This window comes from Pocillopora damicornis, chromosome 13 (genome assembly GCF_964200805.1).
Source record: "Pocillopora damicornis chromosome 13, jaPocDami1.2, whole genome shotgun sequence".
In the NCBI taxonomy this organism is placed as follows: Eukaryota; Metazoa; Cnidaria; class Anthozoa; order Scleractinia; family Pocilloporidae; genus Pocillopora; species Pocillopora damicornis.
Genome location: NC_142682.1, coordinates 629,984 through 653,119, shown reverse-complemented (window position 1 = coordinate 653,119; position 23,136 = coordinate 629,984). Strand labels below are relative to the sequence as shown.

The window sequence follows — 23,136 nt, the reverse complement described above, 5'->3', positions numbered from 1 at the left end:
AGGGCAGAAATATATATACAACACAACTTTCGCCAAAGCATTAAAATGGTTTTTCCAAGACTAAAATGTTTGAAGTTTCCTGACTTGTTTATGTGTAAATCGAATTCCAAAAATATTCCAATTTGCTTCATTCGCTTTGAAGAAGGGCTAACGCCCAGAATATCAGCTTTAGAAACTACTTACGGTAGCCAGTTTACATTTTCAACTCAGTTGTTCAGACGAAATTATCTTCTAATACCCCCTACCGACACACCAACACAGTTTCTTTAAAAACTTACCCCTTTAATTAATTCAAAAAGAGTCTTTTGGGATTCTAACCTTCTATTTTCCATATGGTATAATTACCCGTATATGCAATAACTTAACAACTAAGATATTAAAAAATTGTACAAATTAAATAAATCTTACTAACAGGCGATAGTTTTTCAGATAGCCATATTACATTACACGAGAATAAGGTATCTACAAGTTTTAAAGAAAGGCGGAAAGAACTTTGGTTCATAAGAGAAACTTGGTTTTACATGAGCTTAGGCCAATTATTACATAATCAACGTGCTCTGTCTGGTTTCAAGTGCATAAGTTACCTAGTATGAACAAGTGAGCAAAGGCATGGCCCAGATACAAATTAGATCTGTTGTGAAGTACGTACTTTTCTGTAACACGACTAACGCAAAATTCCTTAAACTTTGAGCAACCTCGAAAGCTGTTTTTCAGTTTTTGGCGAGGGATACACACAAATACATTAAGTCCTAAGTTTTTCTTTGTCAATCCTAGAAAGTTTTTTGAACCGCTAAAGACTTTCACAGTCCGAAAGTTGCTAAGAAGCTTCGAACTCAAAAAATAGTGCGAAGTATTTAAGAGCAGATTTTTTCAGTAAAGTTCGTTTTCTATGTTAGTGTAAAGATCTTAGGTAATGTTTTATATTGGTCCTATGCCTAAGATAAACAGTGAACGCTGTATGTGTCTTAGTTGCCTAGACGGCTCGTTGCTAAAAATAAAAAATTCCTTCTAAGTGGAATTTTTAAAAGCGTAGAGTTTGTGAGGTATAAACCTGTACAAGGTAGACCATTGTTGTTCAATGAGAACATACTGTTTCATATCAGAAAGCTCTCACGAAAGAAGGAGATCTTTACCCATATTGATGGATGTAAATCTTATCAAGATTCAGGAAAATACTACTTTGTTTTATTAAAAAGGCGCTGCACTTATCTAAAACGTTAATATTTTTAAAAAATTAAATAGTATAGGAGAAGGTTTACCTGAGGAGGGCTCTTAATTTGTTTGCTCTTTACAAAATCCGTTAAATAAATACTTCTTTACTCCGAGAAACTTAAATTACACCAGGCGCAAAATTATCAGCCCGCACAAAACTAGTTTCCTCTGACTAAACGTCAACACGAAACAAAAGCTTAGCGACACGGTGAGAAAACAGACTTTTTTAATTTAACACGAAAATAATTTCTTTTAAGTTGCTCCGCAAACAGGCGGTAGGCGGTAGAAAAGCTGTCTAAACACATCGAAGAGGCTTTTGTCTTCTCGATAAAAAATGCGCGAGGAACGCGAAACCCTCGCTTGAACCGGGTTCTATATAAAGAAGCCTGTGTATCCCTTTTCACAACGTGTTTCTAGAGCACTGAAACCAGGACGCGTCAACATGAAGGCAATTCTAGCTTTGTTGTTTCTCGCAGCAATTTCCGTCTTTGTTCAAGCAGAATGGGCGTCGGAATTCCACCCTCAGGCCATGTTGGAGTACGTCAGGGGAGAAGACCATGAAATGAAGAGGCAGCTTTATCATTTGGTGAAGATGGACAATGGCTTCGAGACAAGCTTCAAGCGTGAGTTTCAGCCGAGCGTTAGGCCAAGCATTCAACCAGGCTTGTTAAGAGTAAGTATAGAATCACACCCAACACAGTGGTCAAACGTCGGGCATGAGTAAAGAGATCAATTTTTGCCAGCTGCGCGCCAATTTCACGCCAAATATTTCATAGAAAAATATTATAAACAACTCCTGTCAGGCAAGATTTGTGAAAATAAATTGAAATCATAGAAACATAGGTAAAAAAAGACAAAAATACGGAAAACGAAAACTCTACCCTTCTCTTTATACGGTTTTAAAACAAGTCACTGGCTTAAGCGTTCGTTTAAACCTCGACATGACTACATAAGACTTAGTTCTAGCAGTCTGACAGCAGCTATTACAACTTTCGCAGCTGCGCAAATGTTTGACGTATGTGTTATCGCGGCTATGAAGAGAGGATGAGGTAAGCTCAAATAAAAAGTAGGCAAAGATAGATGTTCAATTCGTTTATTGTGAGATTGAAACAAAGAGAATCAAGCCTGTCCCAGACAGTCAGTTTAGGGCACGAGCCAAAACGAGTGGCGGTTCGCGAGAGATTAATGTGAGTTAAGAGCATGACAAAACGTACAAAGAGATCTGAGTTCCCGATTTCGACCGATCTGCGATCCAGTACTACGCCACAGAATGCTCGAAGAGATGAGGTTGTTCCCTTAAATTACATTCACTTGATCTAATTTTGATTAATTTTGTTGGATTGAAGTGTGTTGTGCAGTTCAAGAGTTGTAAGAATGCAGCAAACAGCGCCTGTGAGGAATTGAAATGTCTCAAGCAATTTGGCTTGTGTCTCAAAAGTGCAGACTACGAACCTTCCGAGGAAGAGGTACGTTCTTGTTCCTTTTTATATTTTTCTTTCACTCTCTCGTTAATTTTCCCTCTCTTTACCCGGTTCTTGAAACATTGCAAGGAAACAGAGATTCAAGCGGGTTAGTGTTGGGAGTTATTCCCAAATTGAGTCTGTTTACAAGTTTTTCTCGCGTTCTCCCAACTTCCAGCATGAGATCACGTTGTAAAAACCCTGAAAAACATTCCCTGTTGCTTAATAAGATGTTTAACTCTTTGCTTGTCTTTAACTTCAATTCCCTGCCCTCCCCTCCCTTAATATCATTTCAGTTATCTCAAAGGCCCTTACTAGGGTCACTCAATTTTCAAGATCCCCTCATTTTCATACCCAGTGGGCAAACCACTCTTTCCCCCCTCCAAACCCAGCGATAATCAATGAATGGTCTCCCACTGATGTAGATCCAGATTAGTAAAGTGAAACTTAGAATCTTAACTTTTCTCTATGATTGGTCCTTAAAAATCGTGCCATCCTCTCAACCAATCAGATGCAAAACTAAAAGCAAAAGCGACTTGGTCAATGGCGATTTTCTGCGCTTAAAGCGGTTTGCTTTTTTTCACTTTGAATCTAGTCATTGGTTAATTATAATGTAAACCTTCGCTCTGATGGATCCCTTAGATTATTTTGTTTTCAATTTTCGAAACTGAAATGAAAACTGCTCTACAGGCCTTATGCTATCTATGCTAGTAAATACGTTGAGGGCTGAATATTTTCTATTCTGCTTCGTCCTATACAGAAAAAGTGTTTTCCCATCATCCCTTGTTGTATGTTGATCAGCAAATCGTGCGAGGAAAAGCTTTGCTGTGTGACACGATTTGGGGAATGCGTATACAAATTGCACATTGGAAAATTGCAGTAAAGAAAAACGACCCCTTGTCTTGGAAACAGGAAAAATCTAACAAAGCCTGCAAATTAATTGTAGTTTATATCGATATCATGTTGCCATCATGTAACAAGTGTAACATTAAAAGAGCCTGATTGTTATAAAAATGTGTCATTATGAATGATTTATGGGATTCCTAGTTCGTTCTGGGTGAGATAGTAGCTCTTTGGACAGAAGTATTAAGCGAAACAACCTTAAAATGTGTCAGACCTCAAAAGTCTGAGGCTACCTAAAGTAGTTAAGTCACGTTTATTGAGTTTTTCATTTGCTGAGTTATCGGTTCTCGACGCGCCAATTTTCTGTTTATCCGTCATAACATGAAAAAATAAACAAGGCTAAGAAGTCGCTAAAGTAATATTGAATATGCCACTCGTATGGTGCGTTGATTTGTCCTAGAACGATTCACCAAACTTAGACCCGTTAAGATCTTCTAACAAAATGGCTTGAATGTTAGGTCCCTTGTCCCATAACTGCCCTCACACGGTTTTTCTTCCCACATTTGCACATACTCTTATAAACCCGACGAAAAGATTTCAGTTGTAAGCTGTACAAGATTGGATTTAGGGAGCTGTTGCTTAAAACGAGCAGGAAACTTATGTCTCTCAACCAGTGAATGACAGAACAATCACACAGAGAACAACAATACAAAACATAGATGAACAAACAAGAAGGGACAAAACACAACAAAAATATCCCCAACATCATCAAGTATAGCTTGGTTAATTTGCTTTCTAAAAGCAGTGACTTCTGCCTTTCACACCGTTGACTTCTACCCTCGTGTAAGACTCCCACTTGAATCGTGCGAATCCTGAGAGATTTAAATATTCGGTAATAAGCGAAAACTAGAACACATGCTGTACTAAGCACTGCTGTGTTGGCAAAAACAAACGCAAAATTGATATAACCTGTCTTGATGTATGTCAGTGATAATAGCACAGACATGATCCACAAAGCCGCGCAGATTTTTATAGTGCAAGACAAAGTGACATGACATTTATACCACAAAGAATACGATATGGCTAGATATCTATCAATTGCAAGAACACTAAGGGTTAATACTGAAGTAGTGCATGACATGAAATAGCTCAAATGCGTAATATATACGGCCAGATCATTTACTACACTTCCTTGCACTTCCTGATATGTGAAGTACACCGCCATCGGTTCTGTTATTGCGCCCGCGGTCAAATCTGCCAGTGCCAGGTTAGCGATTAAGACAGTGAAAGGTTTGCGCAGTTCTTTGTAAGGGTCTTGATAAACTGCTAACAAGACCAAAAGGTTCCCCGCGATGGTAATGCACGAGAGGCACAGTGATGCAATCATAGAGAAGTAAGAAAGATATGTTGATGGTTCACAACCCATCTCTTTAAGATTGTCGCCTCAGAGGGAAACTTTTAGCTGTTGGTCTGTTAGATGGACAGTTGAGGTGTGGTGCACAAGTCTTCTATCAATAAGGAAGCAAGAAAACTGAAATAAAACAACAAATATAGTCAACTGCTTCATGGGAAAGATGGTGAATTTTTAAGCTCGATAACGAAATAAAAGAAATGGTTCTTATAATATATATACCAGTCGTGGTTTGAACGGAGGTGGAAAAGGATATTCACGAACGCTGTAAATCGTATCTTACCTGATCCAATCGTTTCGACAGCTTAGATTGTTTTGTTGATATGCCTAAATTTCTGATCCAGCAGGATGGGGAAAGCAAGTCTAAAAAATTGAGGAGTTCATGCTAAAACTCCCTGCGAAAAAGGGCTTAACTGCAGTTTGAATCATGCACTTCTGCCACCTTTCAACGAAATTGTCATCGAGTTACTGATGACGTAAGCAGTAGGAAATCATATTCCTAACTGTCGGCTGGTCTAATGACACAGGCGTAGCTGTAATGTATTTGGTGATGATAATATCGGCTTTTTTGCTGAAGATGGAGTTTACACGAATTCAAAGTGGTTAGAATGAAATTTTGATACCAAGGGTTTTAATCTGAGTAAAATTCTAAATACTCGAATTTTGTTCAACCTACATTGATATTCTAAGAAATCGTTCCAGAAAATGTGAAAATTCTCTAACATCTTTCAACATAAATAAAAAGACAATGCTTTGAAAGGTTCTCGGTACAATAATTGTCACGTTCAGCGTAGTCTTATTAAAGATGGAATATTACTTACATCTGGCAAATTACTGCCGGATGGAATTGTTCTTGGACACGGTTCCTGGGAAAGATTTCTCCATGTTACTGGTTAATACAAAACCGCTATTTCAAATGTTATCAGAATCCTTGTAAAGGAGGTCGTTAAATTATAACTTTCAGTCTTAGCTGAATAAATACGGCAACTCAAAATTTACCATTGAAAAAAGTCAAGGGCAAGACTATCAACGTAATAATCAGATTCCCCTTTCAACTCTCTCCAAACCCTCTTTGGATTCTAACCTGAATTGCAAGACATTGTGAAAGCTGATTTGACAGAACAAAAACACTTAGAAGGCAAAATACCCACTCATATTTGCCGACCTGGTGACTGCGAAGTCATTAGGTCGAAAACTGATCTGTTTCCGCTAATAATTTTTGTGCCATATTGAAAATGCATATTCATCATTATCAAAACAAATTTGGATCTTTCCTATTAATTAATTGACTTCTGACTTTTAGAGTTATTATACTGAAGTTCCGTTGTATTAAATTCATCCATTTTTTTCGTTTAGAAATGTAATGTTTTGCTTTTGTTGAACGTATGAAGAAAACTTGAACCGTTTTTTTGGCCAGTAATTAATTCCTTTTGTACAAAGGTTATCTGCAGTCTAATTAAACACTTTAAAGTGGTTGTTAGAATTTGGGGGCTGTCTTGCATTTATAATCGCTGAAATTAAAATTTAATTTAAATCACATTAATATTTAAGATATCCGCCATATGTTCCACAAATAACAAAAGTTGTTCAGAATTGCTTCACGACTAAAGTTCGTAAATTTAAAACACGACTTCTTGAGCTGAAATCTGCCACCGGGTGCATTCTAGACATTGAGAAAATTTTTAATGAGGAAATATCGGTTCACGACATCCTTTCATTATGAAAACTGTTCATACATTCAGCTGGTTATGAAATGTAGTTTGAGGCACAAAAATTGATTATCTACCATGGTTATGTCGATCAAGGGTTTAGGTTTAACAAATTTTCCATCGGTATAAATTAAACCGAAAGTTTTCTGACGAAACATGAGCGAATATACACAATAAGAAACTTTTCCATCTGTTCAAAGGTATTTTTTCCAAATAGCTGAGCATTGGAAGTAGGATCTTTCTCGGCACTTGCAGTCAAGCTCGTTTCTTTGGCAAATTATTTTCAGCACTAGGATAACGTGAGAAACGATTCTAATTGCGTTCAACGATATTTCGATTAATGCGTTTATCAAAAATCCTTTGAATACATAGAATAGATGGCCCACTTTAATCAGGATTCGCGTTCAGAATTCACAAAGTGTGTATTTTTTAATTTTTCTCTAGAACTGCGGTCCCCAAACAGCCCTTCGTTTTTCTCGTAGAATTAAAAATGACAAACTGTGATCTAAAACGTACTACGGTTTACATCGAAACATTACCACCGCAGCTAAAAAGACAATGTAGTTCTGCACAGATTTTATATCCGACCTGACAACAAGGAAAGAACGAGTAATGTAACAGTGTTGGGTTTAAGTAGATGCTACAGGAAAAGTGAACTCTTTCGTCCATTATGGTGGCAGGGAATACTTATACCGAACGTTTAAGTATTACATTATCGCCACCCAGTTTGATTAGTGAGTGGTAGATCAGAGACTTTCGCAAAACTAAATTTACCGATCAGTAGGGATACCTCAAGAAGAAAAGTGAACTTTTACAAAAGGACTTTAGTGTCTACAAAGATAAAATTTGAGGAAATTTCAGTCTGTGAACCATACGAAGTCCCATTTAACGTCTAACCATTACACGGTAGTTCCAGAAAACCAGATTTTCCTCGCTATTTTCACTTTGGACGTGACCTCTGCACCATCGATTCCCACGAAGGAGATGTCGAACTTGTTCTTGGTCAAGGGGTCTTGAACCTCTCCATTCTCGATCTTTGGTGAACCAGAGATGCTCGGAATCTCCACCTCGGTTCCATATCTGAGCAACAAGTCCACCACCTTCTCCGTGCCAACATTATCAGGGACGCCATCAAGCTGAACCACCTTTTAAGATTGAACGGAGAGAATTATCTTCAAAAAATTGTGTCCTGGGGCAAGACAGTGCACTATCACGAGGATCATCTTAAACCAGAGGCATAAATGGAAAAAGTCACTTGGCAGAGAAAAAATATGGAATAAATAACATGCTGTTCAAGGAGTAGGAAAATGGCATTTGGCTGTATGCGGACTCATTTAGTAAACAAAAACTCTTGTGCAGGGTCGTAACCAGGGAGGCTAGGGGTGAGCGTCTTACCCCTCTCCCTTGTAAGGTAGTGATTCAAGTGGTGAAAAAACAAGAATCCTAAACCTTTTCCGATGTTAGACACTCTGTAATTTTCCGGTTTGTCTCCCCCCGCGTGAATATATGAGCCCGCGCGAAAGCCACTTCACGTTGAGGTGAGGAAATTTGAAACCATACCCCCCTAATCAATTAAATTTAGCTGAGCTCCTTTTCTTACGTGAAGTTGGTGACGGTGGTTGTCGGAAATGTTGATAAAACACTTTCTTGTAGCGGTTACCATGTAAATTTTAATCTCTGAGAAGAAATCGTCTGTATATGAGACTTTCTCTAGTAAGCTAAACCAAAAAAGTCATTTACCTGAAAGAAATCTGGACTTTTGGTCGGAATGTGAAACAGGAATACACTCTTCTTGTCGCCATACATGAAGTAGTTACCGTGATCTTGGTAATCGCCCTTGTCAAAGTGCTCGTAACGTGGAACATCAATGATCTTCATCGTTACAGACATGAATGGATTCTTGTCATGATCAGAAGGCATACCAACGAAGCAATCGAACTTTTCCTTTTCACCAGCGTACTCGGACTCTTCAAAGAAGATTTCGTGGAACCTTTGTCTTTTGCTTCTAAACACAATTGGCTGAGGCTCACTGCTAGCCTTAAGCAGTTTTTCTTGCATGGAAATATACTCTTCGGCGTCTTTGTCGTGGAGGAACTCCAGTTTCACCACGTTGTCATACTGCTTGGAAACATTGTTGAAGTCTCCGATGTAAGATGCGATCACTTCGTTCTCCTGATTGACAACTCCTGTGGTGACAAAGTTGTGGAGAACTTTGGCATCGGTGCACTGAAAAAGAGGTATTAAAGATAAGGACAAGAGCTAACTTAACTGACAAAAAGCGTTTCCATTCCCGCTCCCACCCAAGAAACAAGATATGATACTTCCTCACCGTTCCAATTGCGTTAAGGATTGCATTCCTCAAAATGTCACCCATGTCGTCTAAGAATTCTGTGGACGTGGCCCATGGATCCATGCAGGTTGTGATGATGTATTTGACAGGTGTGTCATTGTCGTGCTCCAACTAAATTTCAAAAGAAATAATAAAGATATATTGCCGCTGCGATTGGTCTAGAAAATTCGCGCCATTCTCTGGACCAATCAGAATTAAACCTATCGCGTCTTGGTTAATCGTGTTCTTCCACACTTCATTAAGTTCGATTTTTACTGAGAGTTGTTATTGGCTCCGTTTGATATCTAATATTCCTCTGATTAACCATAGTAAGCACTTTTATGATTTTGGGTTCAACTGCTCCATCGACAAGTGCTGTAACAGGGAATCACACGGCTGCAGTTGTATGCGCTAAGCACAGAAAAGCGATGGTAATAACCCTGGATTATCATCGGCCCTTAAAGACATTTGTCATTATGTATCTTAACCCCCATATATAGCCCCATGATTCCTACCCCTAATCTTTTCTTGAAATTCGGAACAGCAGCACTGTGTTTATGAGGAACCAAACTTGATGCTGTCACAATCATTGGAACTCGACGCGCGGTCTGCGCGCTAGATGTGTGACACAGGTCCTGGAATAGTGCCAAGTTGATCTCATTGCACTTTTCAACACTTCTGTTTCCTTTCAAGTTGACAGAAAAACACGGTATCATGGTGTCAGGACCAACCTCCAGGAGATACTCCATAGCTTCTTCATCCTGTAAGTTAAAGAGGCAGCAGGTTATTTTATAGCCAGAATTTTTTTCTTGTTAGATATCAAGATACGATACAGACAATCTTTGAGCAATTAATTGAACTTCACAAAGTACTCCACGCCTCCTGAAATAATTTTCATTCAAAAATAGTTAAAACCCTCACTTGACTGATATTCTCTTCCAACATGGCAGAGGTAATGTCAGGTGAACTCATTCTTCCGGCCCGATTCAGTAAATTCCTCATCAGAAAAATACGTGACTCTGTACGTGGATCATTGAAAAAAAAATACCTTAACGAGTTCTTCGTCGCTTTTCCCCAGAATCCTCTCCCTAATAAACTCCTTTTGCTGCTTTTCTGACATCTTTTTGTATTTTTTTGGAAGCGATTTCGTCGTTTCCAAGACAAAGATGTCATCGTCCTGAGCTAGTGTTACCCACAGGCAGTACATGATCTTGGCAGTAAACATGCATTCAGCTAGGATACGACCGTAGCCATTCTTGTCGAGACCGATGACCTACATATGATCACATACGAAGCAAACAATTACATACCAACAACATAACTTCTGCGTCTTCAAATTGCTTAAAAATCTTGAATGAAAAATATTCTTGTCACTCAATTAAATGAGGATTATTTTTGAGATCATTTATGACCAGCGTGAAACTAAGACAAATAATCTGAAAGCAAAAATTGTCTTTCTCCCAACAAGTGACTTCGTAGCTTGGTTGGTTGAGGTGCCAACTCACAATCGGTTTCTCTCTCGCACGGTTTCCTAATCAGACTCTATAGAATTAGTTCGAAGTCTAAATTTTTTTCTGGAATGCATTCGCTTAAACCGCAATTTATTAGAGAGGATCTATTCATCACATTTGGTACAGAACTACGGGTCAAATTAATACAGTACATATACTTATTGCAGTGAAAAACCTCAATTGCAGTTCAAATCATATCCATGCCGGAATATCCCCGACAGTGTCCGTCTTTTTTTTTTTTTTTTAAGAATTAGGGAATTTTTTATTTGGAAAGCTAGAGGAAGGGCAGGTTTGTATCTAAGGACTGGTTATCATTATTCCTTACTTGGGGCTGGTGAGGGGGGGGGGAGAAGAGGTTTTGTTTCGTGTTTATGTAAAAACAAAATTTACCTTATCCCCTGTAACATCCTTATAATCACCCCCCCCCCCATCTCATGCCGTGAATTTTCTATAGTTCCTCCCTTTTATACTCTGTGTTGATCCTGATCCCCTCACCGTTCTCCCTGAAAGCCATATGATCCTTCCCCATAAAAAAAAATCATCTTCCCCTTCCCCCCCCTCCGACGTGATAAACGACGAGTGAACTCTCACCCTGTTTGCCAACATGACCCCAGCGGCAGCAGCTCCTGGTTTGGATCCTTCGATGCCGATGTCTCCAAGTGTCATGTCTCCATGATAATACACAACAGTGGTGGTGATCTGAAGAAAGGTGTTCATCAACTTGTCTCTGTAGCATAATGCTCCAGCGGGGTAAGGACAGAAGCCAGATTTGTGTGGGTCAATAGTGATAGTATCGCACTGGTCCATGGCTGACAACTGCTCTTTAACATATGGACTCAGCCACAACTCGGGAACAAATCCCTCGCTACCAGCGGCTACAAGATTACTCTTAGGATCTCGTAACATGCTACAGAAGTATCCTCCCCAAGCCCCGTCCGCGTGCAAGCTGAAGCAAAGGCCCTGTATGACGATAAAGAAGAGTGAATGAAATAGCTTGGCGCCCCAGCATCGTGATTGTAATGTGAGATAACATTGAGGTTTAACCTTTCGTCTTAGATTTTAAGAAGAAGTAGGGATACGTGAGGCCGGAGAAAAAACATAATTGCAACCTGACCTAAGAGCGGTTTTAAGTGCGAAGAAATTCGTAAGCTAGTCATTTGAAGTATGTTTAAGCAAGAACAAACATCATCCGCTCCTCTGGAGTCCTTGGCCCGAAGACAGCATTATCCCAAGCCAACCTGCTCCAAAACTGCACTTACGTAATTCCGAATTTAAAAAAAGTCGTTCAATCATGTTTAAATTTGAGAAAGGCTCCAGTTTCAGGCTCAAAATATGGGCAGAACTACAGTAGAACCAAGGTTACTTGCACAGAAACCCCGTTTTCAGTTATTTACTACTTATTCAGGCAAATCGAACTCTTTTTTGTTTCCCCTGGGAGTTCGAATTTGAGTTAGCGGGGTTCTACTACAGAAAAGGTTCATTCTGTTCAGTTAGATGTACCTTAGCTCTAAACTTTTCTCGAAGTTCCAAAATCGCTGTGAGTGGATCCACCGCGCTCTCTTCTGTTGTACCCATAACAGATACAACTGTAATCACCGGAATCTCGTTTTCTAGTTTTTGCTGCAAAATTCTTTCCAGATCTGAAAAAAGACAGCACGTGCAAGGTGAGATTCATTCGAATGCTATAAGTAAATCTTAAGTCGTGGACGTCAGTGAAACAGTTCAAAGTAGCCGGATTAGGTATATCGGCCTACCTTCCTTCCTCTTCCAGAAAGGGTTTTGGATCAAATATTAATAAGCACGGCTTTAGACTTTTGTAGCGCAAACAGTGAAAGTTAAGCCAAGTAGGTTTTCGTGCTCATTTTTTCTTTACCTTGTCTACTTTGTCGTTCTCTTACACTCAAACCTCAAAGTTATATCGAGCATCATAATGAACAAACCTTTTGGTTCCATCCGAGCATCTTCGTCAACTGCCACAGTGACGAGGCTCTCTCGTCCCAGTCCTAGAATTGTAACTGCTTTGGTAAGGGATATGTGTGCTGTGCTTGGTACAATCACACAAGGACTCTGTGTCAACATGTGGCGGCGAGCAAACTCTTGCGCTCCAACAGATTCATAGAGATACTGGCCCATGACGCCCATGAACTCTTGATGCTGGAGACCAGTTAAATCTTGCACGTCTTTTGGCATTCTTAGAATGGTGTCGACGTCAAGATTGAGGAGTTCCCATTGGGAAGCACTCTGAAGTTCTCCTTTTTCTCCTCCTCTTTGAGGAAAGGTTATCTAATCAGGAATTAAGCATGAAAGATATAGCTGGAAATTGTTTTCCTTTTTTTCAGTAGAAAACTGTTAAACATATCCTTTAAAGCGGGCCAAAAGTTTTCCAGCATGGAATTGGCTTTTGTCGGCACAGAATTTTAGATCGGGTTGTTTGAAACTTGAGAACATCAAGCCATCAAGCTATCAAGCATGGCTATCTTCCGAGCAGTCTTCTTAACAAAAGTAATGATGGTAGTGACTATGATAATGATAAAAATAATTGAAATCATTAGATATATTAACCACTTCGATTCCGCAAAAGTAATCAGTAGATCTACCTGAGGAAAGGATTTAATGTTCCCATGAAAATCTTATCCGTTGATATAAATGAGAATTACGTTTTGAACGAGTCCACCTTACAAAAGCTGAATGACAGCGCTAAAAAACACAGTAGCTGACGCCAATTTCGTTTTGAAGGTTATTAAAGTCTTTTCCTTTAAGTATATTCACCTTATAACCTCTAGCAGCAGCAAGTTTTTCTTCCTTCAGCAAAGCCTCCTGCAATCCTAATGGAAAGTATTTGACATTTCTTCCAGCCCAAATTGCTTCAATGTTGGCCACAGACCCACCAGCAGTGAGGTGACCCATGGCTTTGTCGCCATCATATCCCATCATGATACACAAATCCTTCCCAACTTCCACCTCGAACTTTGTGGTAACAGTCGATGCCTCTGCTGCGCAGTTGTTCTGGTTAAACAACATGGTAGTCATATAGCCAAGGTTAGCTGGCATGGCTGTCTCCCAAAGAACGTGTCCCTGGAGACAAAAGAAATATATAAGCTGATTTATAAAGTGCTGTATAGTACTTTGTTCATTTGGTTAACCAAACCCATAGAATGGGGGGGGGGGGGAGAGGTAGGTTTCTGAAGGAACTGTGGTGCTGCATCGGTGGGAGAGTATAACAGGGTAATTAAGTAACATAGTGTCTTGCTGATAACAAGCGGAACCTTGGGTACATGCCATGACCAATTTGTCGTCTAACTGTACCTACATATCAACATTTTATTTATGATTGAAGAAAGGGTGGCACCTGAGAAAGCCGATCGAATGATACTTGGCCGCCAAGTTACGAAACTGAGAGGCTGGTGTTCATGAGAACGTTAGCAAGAAGGATATCCTCACACACAATCAGGATGAGGCGAACAATTGCATGGAGGAAAAAATACCTTGTATCTAGAGCTAAAAAATGGCACAGATTTCTCCAGGTCTTTCTGCAAGTTGTCCACTTCTGTCTTCAAATGTTCCATGGAATTCTTAAAAGATGCAGCCTCTCGGAGCTCGTCCGTCATATACGGTGGATCACAGGGGAAATAGCTTGAGTATCAAAATGCAAACCTGGTCACTTTTGCAGCTATGACTGAACTTGAACGACTAAGCAATTGAATAAGGTATTTGTTCACTTTCATGGTTAAAGAATTGTCTGCTTCTTGAACAAATGCAGTCAAGGAATTGAACAGACCCTATTTCGTGCTTAATGGAATTTATGTGTATATTGCCCTTGAGGTAACAACAAACCTCGTCCATGCATAGAATGTTTCATGCTGTCACTCAAACTGCCTGTTAAAGCGTTTTCTCTGCAGGTGGCAAAAAGTCCGTGGGAAGGGATGATAAACGAGAAGTAATGGCTCTCAAGAGAGAATAATGGAACCCTATTTTAATTTCTCTTTCTTTTGAAGAACTCACTTGTGACGAAATGCGATATGATGGTCGACAGCTCCCGTCAAAAGGTCTTTAAACACATCTCCATTTTCCGCTTTGGGTCCTAGGAACCAGGCTCCCAGGGCTGCCCAATGGTCATGTTTGTCTTTTTTATTACCTCCACGGTACAGAACTTCTCGCCGCGGAGTGTACATAGGGGCCTTGGACAGTCGAGGTTTCCTTCCTCCGGAGCCAGCGGCTATTTGAGCAGTTCTTTTCTGGCGTGGCCGAAACATGGTTTCAGTTGTTTCCTAGGAAATCTTAACAACAAGATAGTCGTATATTAGGGTTGGATTAGCGGATAGAATTCACTTTTCTAGGTGGATACTCACAGTCATGAATAAAAATTAAGGCAACAGATTAACCCTTTAACTCCCGTGAGTGACCAAAACAGAATATCTCCTTAACAAATAACTGTTGATGGGTTGGGGAGGGAGGGGTGGCTGCGTACTTACTTGGCCACGGACATTAATCCGAGATTACTAAGCCAGGCGTCCACTTATTTTAAATCCAGGCTCGTAGATCACGTTTCCTCTTTCAATGTGGTTTTGCTCAGAAAAATAACCTCCAAGTCCCTTTTTTCTTTCACCGATATCTCCCTACTTCACAGCTCCTTTCGTAAATTTGAAGTGAACCATAAAAACGAACAAGTAGGAAAGCGTGCATCTAAGATTTTCATGCACGTTCTAGAATCAATTTATTTTACATTCATGTGCAATCATGTGTATCAGATAAACAAAAAAACGATTTTTTAAACTTCATAGTCCGAAATCCCAAAGCTTTAATTGACATCATTTTAGACGGACCGCACTGAGAAGTATTCCTTGCAACAAAACAATTGTTTACGGCAAGTTGTATATAATTATGCACAAAGGCACACTACACGTGATTGGAAAATTCCGATGCAAGACTTTGCTCTCTCTCATGATCTAATATATGGTGAAATTTCCGCACAGCTCCGTACCACATTATGCATTCAGTTCTTGGATAGAGAAAACAATGACAAAAACAATACATTTCCACTGGGAAAACAGATTTGTTTTACAATAGTATGGAGCTGTGCGGAAATTTTACCATATATATATATCTCGAGATAGACTTATTTTCTATTGACATCACCTGATCTGTCGTCTTAAGAGACGAGTGATTTCCTAAGACGCGAGCAAGAGTTATCGCCAAAATGAGCCTATTTGTAACCTCGCGGCTAAAAAATGATGATTCTGTTTTGCAGTCGTTTAAAAAAGTAATTAGCAGTCTGTAATAGATTTCCTTTCCGGCTTATTGCCCAAAATAGATGTGTTAGTTGATTATCAGATTACCACCGAACAGTATATACGAGTTTTGAGTTTAATGAAAGCTTTAAATCTAGCGTTGGCAGCTGATTTCCACACAGGCATTTGAATTCAATATACATGCATTGCTAAAATTAATGGGTATTTCGGTAAAATTTCCGCACAGCCCCATACTACATTATGCATTCAGTCCTTGATTAGAGAAAAGAATGAAGGAAGAAGACATTTCCATTGGGAAAACAGATTTGATTTACAATAGTATGGGGCTGTGCGGAAACCTTACCGGTATTTCGATTCATAGCCTAAAGTGTTTGCAATTTGTACATGAAAACGCGCCTGGTTGGATAATTGTAGTCGGTGGATCGCGTTGGTACAACTAAGCCATAATCCATTAAAATAAAAAACTATCGAATCTGCACGCTCTGAAAGTGGACCACAGAATAAAAATTCCCGCAAAGATACACTAATTATAGTCTTATGAATCATTCAGAGATTGTAGCTGGATTTTTCACAGCGACAGGGCGCTCTGAGAGTCCACGAGGATAAGTTGCATTAAAAAGTTTGAGGATGAGAATTCAAGATGCAAAGTATTGTTAGAAAACCCTAAGCTGTCAAATTTTTAGTTTACTGCATGACCAGCTACTGGGCTCAAATAATTTACCGCAGACCATACACTTTAAAGTATTGAACTAAGCCACAACAAGTGAATTATTTCGTACACCAATAAATGTAAATTTCTCAGAATTAACTCGCGTTTTCGTCAGCGCCGTCTAGTGCCAACGTTTAGAACTTCACAAAGGCCTCACTAGTGTTATTCTGAAATCTATAGCTTAGATAATTCTTCAAAGACCATAAGAGCTTGTATTCCTTACCTGGAATATATCGGAGCCTCGCAAAGCTGTTCTGTACAAGATGAGCGCTGCTTTAGTAAGCATAATAAGTTATAGGCGTGGCTATTACTTATTATGCTCCATAGTTTGGTAACACCCGACTGTGTAAACACACGCAGCCTGTACGTGGTACGTGGTTTTAGATGCCACATATTTGCACGTTTCGGGAAATTACTTGGAATGAATCGTGCAATCCTAAAACCGCGTTTGATACAACCTCTTAGAGATTTCTAATGGAGTTACATCAGAACAATCATTTTAGCTCAAAAATATTTACGCCTCAAAAGTGAACTGAATAAATCAAAAACAGGCGTGAGAGTTATTAAATGCTATTAGCAAGTGTGCTGAGGTGTGAACGAGCTGGAAGGAGCATGCGTGCGTGCCGCCCTAATTAAGTGTACAATGCTGGTTAGTAGGCAGAACAGCTTCATATACCTTTCAGGATCCAATCGTGAACAAGTGTAATACTTACTTGAAAAAAAACCTTAGACAAGCCAATAAAAATGGTCGAAGTCAAAAGCATATATGCAGTCTAGACAAAAAAAATAACGTGACCTTTTCAACTTGGAAAAAAAAGAAACACCTGGAGGTATTATTTTGACAAGTTGTTTTTAAAGTGATGAGCATTTGGCGAGAAAATATGCTAATTAAAGTCCTTTCTTTGTTTCAGAGGCGTGTAGAAGACCAGCGTCAAACGAAACAATAGTTACACTAGGCTAAGTCGTCGAGTAAACCGAACTGGGAAAAATCTTTTAGGTTGGTTTTAATCATTCTTCCTAAATATAAATACAGAGAAACTTTTAAATTATGCGAGATGAGAGTGTGAGAATTTAATTTGATGCGGGAATTGCTAAAATTACAATAGGCCGTGCAGCTGCAAGCGATCTGCATACTAGAACAAAACTGTTCAAGCAAAAACTACCAGACCACAACACAGCCAAAGGGAAAAGAATTGAAAGTTATATGGCCATGGAAAAACTTGCTCTTGTCTTCAAAAAATTCCTTTCTTCTTAATGTCCAACTCCCTCAAAGATTTAGTTTGGTGGGGCTTGGTCGCGCCTTTGTCGATTAAATCGCAGTGCAGTAAAAAAAACCGCATTCCAGTTTACTGCGTAAGACTCGTCCCTTACAAATATCACATGTTATATCAAGCTTTGCTCTCTAAACCATAGAAAATTGGCATCTTTTGTTCCTTTGTGCGGAAAACACATGTTATAAATGATTTTTCGTGCATTGATTTTGCTTTTCACGCTCTGAGAGTCCACGAGGATAAGTTGCATTAAAAAGTTTGAGGATGAGAATTCAAGATGCAAAGTATTGTTAGAAAACCCTAAGATGTCAAATTTTTAGTTTACTGCATGACCAGCTACTGGGCTCAAATAATTTACCGCAGACCGTACACTTTAAAGGATTGAACTAAGCCATAACAAGTGAAATATTTCTTACACCAATAAATGTAAATTTCTCAGAATTAACTCGCGTTTTCGTCAGCGCCGTCTAGTGCCAACGTTTAGAGCTTCACAAAGGCCTCACTAGTGTTATTCTGAAATCTATAGCTTAGATAATTCTTCAAAGACCATAAGAGCACGTACTCCTTACCTGGAATATATCGGAGCCTTGCAAAGCTGTTCTGCACAAGATGAGCGCTGCTTTAGTGAGCATAATAAGTTATAGGCGTGGCTAACCTCTTCAGGGACTGCGCCCTGTTCTTAAGTAAGCCAGTGGTCAGACTAGCAGACAAGGTTGAGTAGTCAGAGACACCACAGACTTCTCTCTTAAAGTTTTCGCTTCGCACATATTTTGGACTTAACCCTGCGCTGCCTTCAAAAGAATCTTCCCGTCAATTTATTCAGCAGCATTATTCGTAGACAAAAGAGAGTTTTTGCGCGGATCGGGAGCTCCTAGAATAAATTGCAGTACAGCTGTTTGTGCTGACTTTCCTAAATCTCACCTCTACTAATCATTCTCTAAGCGTCAATTTGAACAAATCGTGTTCCCTGAGGATGCATATCAAATCCCCTTTATCGAAGCTGTGGAAACGTATCTTTCGTGTCTCTTATCCGATTTACATAACCATGAACCATCTACTCGGATAAAAATACGCATCGTAAATGAGCCGTAACAGCGGAGTGCAAACGATAAGGACTTGTCGCTTTGATTAATTGTCACAGATTAAACGAGTTGACAGAAAGACTGAAATTTTTTCAATGTCTGCAAATGCTAAGAAAGAAACCTTTGTCGGTTTTGTTTCTACTGGTCTAATTCTTACAAAAATGCGTTTATTTGGGACAAAACATTTCTGTATGTATTGTACCACCGAACGCGGAAAGAATGATTGTAGTGTACATCGAACTGTGAAAAGGACGGCAACGCCAAAGGAGACGTCTTTGGAAAAAAATAAAGATATATTTTAAGTTAGAATTTCGCGAATGGCTGGATGCGTTTGCTGTCTCTTACGGCGCCAGAAGTTAACCTCAGTGTAATGAATGAAAGCAGCGTTGTTTGATTCCCTACTGCAAAAGCAGCGCGCGTGACCGTTATTTTTGCACCCGCATTTTGTTACATTTCTACCAGTTTCATCACGTAGTTTGCAATATTATTTTCCTTCTTTTAATTTCATCTCTTAAACATTGGTTCTAAGGCGTAGGTATGTTGAGAGCAACATAGCGACATCGATTTCGTCACTTAATTTCCTTTCGTTTTCGTTCACCTTTCTTGTGACTTTCGAAGTGCATGAATTGTGTTTCTATTTCGCTGTGTTTTTGTAATTTATGCACACCTTTTATTTTAGCTCTCACTGTGTTCTACTTTAAGTCATTGGAGCGCCTATGTTCACCCATAGACGTGGCACTTTTTCCAAACGTGCTGTTAGCGACGATGTAGCAAAACCATGGGCTGCTGTTGGGACTTGGTTTCTTGGACCAGAAGCGGAGAATGCTGGCGTGTTTATTGAACTAATGAAGGACGCCATAAAAGCCCACATGGACTTTCGCCAAGGGCACGTAACAAAATTCTATTTTACTGTAGCCTCTTATTTACGTCTGTTGCCTTGGCATGGCTTTCTTTATCAGCTTTTATTCCGAGTTTGTTCACTAATACCACACTTACTCTTTGCATTACGCGCAACTAAAAGAAACCAGGGCAAAGAGTTCTCATCAAAGGATTTTGATGAGCGAGGAGTGTGTTACCTGATTCAACAAACCGTTGTTGTTACCAAGGTTTATCAGCCCAATTTCGGTGGGCTTTGGAACTTAACTTTGAAAGGTGTCAAATGCAGACATGCATCAGATATGTCTGCTCCTAAGTGCAACATGAAATGCAACAATATTTTATTTCCCTAATTTCTACACTTGTGATCCACCGTACGTCACAGACGAGCTGCGACAAGCAGAGTCTTTCAAATAATCCTATGAGAAAATGAAAATGGGATTTGGATAATCTTCAGAAGGACATGTACAGATCTGTTCCATTTTTTAGCACGACATACAAGGTAGGCTTTAAAGATTGACCCCGCAAAAGGTTGATAGTCAATCGCGTTCTGAACGCGTTTGCGGTTGCGATTGCTATTGTGGTTTCCCAGGAATCCAAACATTGTTTATAACCTGATCTTCATTTCAAGTCGTGCAGTGTTTGTTACGCAACTATATGCGCAGAATTCCAAGCAGACTGTATTTCAGTGAATAATCCGGCGTTAAAAAAGGAACCGCAGCGAAATCCAAAGTAATATCCAAACTTCCGCGGTTTAAGCCAGGGTATTTCACTTACGTGAATAATTGTCCGCCCTAATCGGATGAAAAAATTCACATAAAGAGTGTCAATTCCGAATTCATCATATGTGCTACTTCGAAATATTCATCTATGAATCATTTGGTAAAATTTCCGCACAGCCCCATACTATTATAAAACAGATCTGTTTTCCTAATGGCAATGTGTTGTTTTTGTCATTGTTTGCTCTATCCAAGAACTGAATGCATAATGTAGTATGGAGCTGTGCGGAAATTTTACCGAAATTTTACCGAAATTTTAATGAACTCGACCGAAAAAGTTTGTTCCATATGCACTAAATCGCCAATCCGCAAATAAAACTCCCGCAACATTTTTACGCTTAACGGCAATCAGGATAAAACGAACAAAATTACCGTGTTTTACCTCTTCGCTATTTAGCTTTAACTCTTTCATACTGGGAGTAAGAACAACTTGACGAGCTGAGCATTCATGCATGAACTTCACTTTTAGGGACATGTCAACTGGGACACTGCAGTTCCCGCAAATCTTGGGTACATTCCTGTTGATGCGAACGCTCGCATGAACTCCGAGGGTAATAAGGACATTGAGTCGTAAAACGGTTTAAGTTACAAAAAAATCCTTTTTTTCCAGCATTTTTTTGTGTTTTGGTGACCATGGATGAAAGAAGTCAAAGAGGTTGAATGGTTCGTGTAGTTTTCTTCTCACCTAGCAGATTTCTTTGTAACATGCATTCCAACCTTATTCAAAAGACTGACCGATAGAAACTTCCCAAAAATACATTTTGTCAAAAAATGTTACAAATGTAGTACAGAATATGCACCAGGAGTGGATCTAGGGGTAAGGTTCGAAGATCCGGATACCCCCCTCCTCTACTCATCAGATCTATTTGGTTTTTACTTCCCGTTTTAGACCTAACGACAGGATCATATGTAGCTAATTAACTTGAGATGTTAAAAATATACTTATTATGCTCTGATGTAAAAAAATCTGTAATTTCTAAATCAAAATTCGCCCCTTCCTAGGCTGACTTTCCTAATTTGTAATCTTTACACACTATGATGTGAACCCTCTCAATCTACATGTACTTTGGTGTCTGATTGTTGTCTTTTTGTTTCTGTTATTAAGCGCTGGAAATTATTCTGCGAGAGAAGTTGTCGAAAAGAATCCCTGTCATCAGTGTCATCAGTATCATGGGGACAACTGAAGAGAGTGCAGTTGATCCACTTGTGGGCATCCTCTTAATAAGGAAAAAGCTAAGTAAAGAGGTATTACAACCTTTTTTATCAGACTTCTATTGCATTTGCAAAACAGATTTGATCGAAAGGACCTTTTCATTTCTATCAGACTTTCCTTTTTTTAATTAAAAGGACCAAGCCGCAAAATTACTCTATGCAATTAATGAATAGAACGTGTTGGAGAAAAGGTACACCCTTTGCGTAAATTATCTCAGTCGAAAAAGTTTCTCTGTTCAAAAGCTGTTTAGACTGAGTGTCGTGCGAAGAAAACCACAGAGCTCGCGAAAGTCAATCAAAATAGAGCTAAATACTATAAGGAGCCGAATATAACTCGAAGTAAATGCTTTTAAATCGCACTCAGAGCGGCAAAAGGCGAGTGATCAGGCGATGTATCCTTTTTAATATGATTGATTGAGAGGGTTGCATGGGTTTTTCTTGACCAATAACAGGGCGAAGTAGGGAATTAAATATATACGAAGCCGTAATACTTTCGAAATTTAGTTGAAGGACTTCTTTGTGAGGACATTTCACGATTCCCGTCATTCCGGAATTGAGCACAAATTAAACGAGGAAATCAATTTTTCTTTACAGGGGCTGAATTTTAGTATCTTTGCTTCTCTTTAACTTCCATTCCCTGCCCTCCCCTCCCTTAATATCATTTCAGTTATTTCAAAGGCCCCTACTAGGGTCACTCAATTTTCAATTCCCCTCATTTTCATACCCAGTGGGCAAACCACTCCTCCCCTCCCCCCTCCAAACCCAGCGATAGTCAATGAATGGTCTCCCACTGATGTAGATCCAGATTAGTAAAGTAAAACTAAGAATCTTAACTTTTCTCCATGATTGGTCCTTAAAAATCGTGCCATCCTCTCAACCAATCAGATGCAAAACTAAAAGCAAAAGCGACTTGGTCAATGGCGATTTTCTGCGCTTAAAGCGGTTTGCTTTTTTTCACTTTGAATCTAGTCATTGGTTAATCATAATGTAAACCTTCGCTCTGATGGATCCCTTAGATTATTTTGTTTTCAATTTTCGAAACTGAAGTGAAAACTGCTTTACAGGCCTTGTGCTATTTATGCTAGTAAATACATCGAGGGCTAACTATTTTCTATTCTGCTTCGTCCTATACAGAAAAAGTGCTTTCCCATCATCCCTTGTTGTATGATGATCAGCAAATCGTGCGAGGAAAAGCTTTGCTGTGTGACACGATTTGGGGAATGCATATACAAATTGCACATTGGAAAATTGCAGTAAAGAAAAACGACTCCTTCTCTTGGAAACCGGAAAAATCTAACACCTCTAATCTAAGCCTGCAAATTAATTGTAGTTTATATCGATATCATGTTGCCATCATGTAACAAGTGTAACATTAAAAGAGCCTGATTGTTATAAAAATGTGTCATTATGAATGATTTATGGGATTCCCAGTTCGTTCCGGGTGAGGTAGTAGCTCTTTGGACAGAAGTATTAAGCGAAAACA

At 39.3% G+C, this 23,136-nt stretch overlaps 3 protein-coding genes and 1 long non-coding RNA gene across 7 annotated transcripts; 2 read left to right on the top strand and 2 right to left on the bottom strand.

Moving 5' to 3' along the window:
- The first annotated feature begins 1,616 nt into the window (after positions 1–1,616).
- LOC113681307 (uncharacterized) lies at positions 1,617–23,051 on the top strand. Of its 2 annotated transcripts, none has more exons than XM_027198395.2 (3): positions 1,617–1,885; positions 2,559–2,678; positions 22,788–23,051. In XM_027198395.2, the coding sequence occupies exons 1-3, from the start codon at positions 1,655–1,657 to the stop codon at positions 22,908–22,910; spliced, it is 474 nt and encodes a 157-aa protein (XP_027054196.2). In that variant the 5' UTR covers positions 1,617–1,654; the 3' UTR covers positions 22,911–23,051. The 2 variants fall into 2 exon arrangements, with proteins under 2 accessions (XP_027054196.2, XP_089048945.1); XM_089192819.1 differs by lacking the exon at positions 22,788–23,051 and adding an exon at positions 3,433–3,686.
- Positions 3,810–6,257, bottom strand: LOC149034907 (melanocyte-stimulating hormone receptor-like). The gene has a single exon (XM_089192810.1). It carries the CDS (start codon positions 4,939–4,941, stop codon positions 4,030–4,032), a length of 912 nt encoding a protein of 303 aa, XP_089048936.1. The 5' UTR covers positions 4,942–6,257; the 3' UTR covers positions 3,810–4,029.
- Positions 7,197–18,347, bottom strand: LOC113681310 (uncharacterized). Of its 3 annotated transcripts, none has more exons than XM_089192747.1 (12): positions 18,274–18,347; positions 14,478–14,752; positions 13,961–14,108; positions 13,245–13,550; positions 12,416–12,758; positions 11,976–12,115; positions 11,067–11,435; positions 10,013–10,237; positions 9,480–9,725; positions 8,965–9,096; positions 8,376–8,861; positions 7,197–7,780 (listed from the first exon to the last, which is right to left on the bottom strand). In XM_089192747.1, exons 2-12 carry the CDS (start codon positions 14,726–14,728, stop codon positions 7,535–7,537), a joined length of 2,892 nt encoding a protein of 963 aa, XP_089048873.1. In that variant the 5' UTR covers positions 14,729–14,752; positions 18,274–18,347; the 3' UTR covers positions 7,197–7,534. The 3 variants fall into 3 exon arrangements, with proteins under 3 accessions (XP_089048873.1, XP_089048872.1, XP_089048874.1); XM_089192746.1 differs by lacking the exon at positions 18,274–18,347 and adding an exon at positions 16,657–17,078; XM_089192748.1 differs by lacking the exon at positions 18,274–18,347 and adding an exon at positions 14,948–15,123.
- On the top strand, positions 19,196–19,845 carry LOC149034906 (uncharacterized). Its single transcript, XR_016182635.1, has 2 exons — positions 19,196–19,321; positions 19,466–19,845. It is a non-coding gene; the product is annotated as an uncharacterized LOC149034906 (long non-coding RNA).
- Positions 23,052–23,136: the final 85 nt, after the last annotated feature.

Bases quoted from the DNA above. Each gene is read 5' to 3' on its own strand.
- LOC113681307 (XM_027198395.2), top strand. From the start codon at position 1,655: ATGAAGGCAATTCTAGCTTTGTTGTTTCTCGCAGCAATTTCCGTCTTT. The intron at 1,886-2,558 runs GTAAGTATAGAA...GTTGGATTGAAG, and splicing joins TTCAACCAGGCTTGTTAAGA to TGTGTTGTGCAGTTCAAGAG. The intron at 2,679-22,787 runs GTACGTTCTTGT...CGTCCTATACAG, and splicing joins ACGAACCTTCCGAGGAAGAG to AAAAAGTGCTTTCCCATCAT.
- LOC149034907 (XM_089192810.1), bottom strand. From the start codon at position 4,941: ATGGGTTGTGAACCATCAACATATCTTTCTTACTTCTCTATGATTGCA.
- LOC113681310 (XM_089192747.1), bottom strand. From the start codon at position 14,728: ATGTTTCGGCCACGCCAGAAAAGAACTGCTCAAATAGCCGCTGGCTCC. The intron at 13,551-13,960 runs GTATTTTTTCCT...TTTTGTCTCCAG, and splicing joins TTTTTAGCTCTAGATACAAG to GGACACGTTCTTTGGGAGAC. The intron at 9,726-10,012 runs GTATTTTTTTTT...TTTAACTTACAG, and splicing joins GCGACGAAGAACTCGTTAAG to GATGAAGAAGCTATGGAGTA.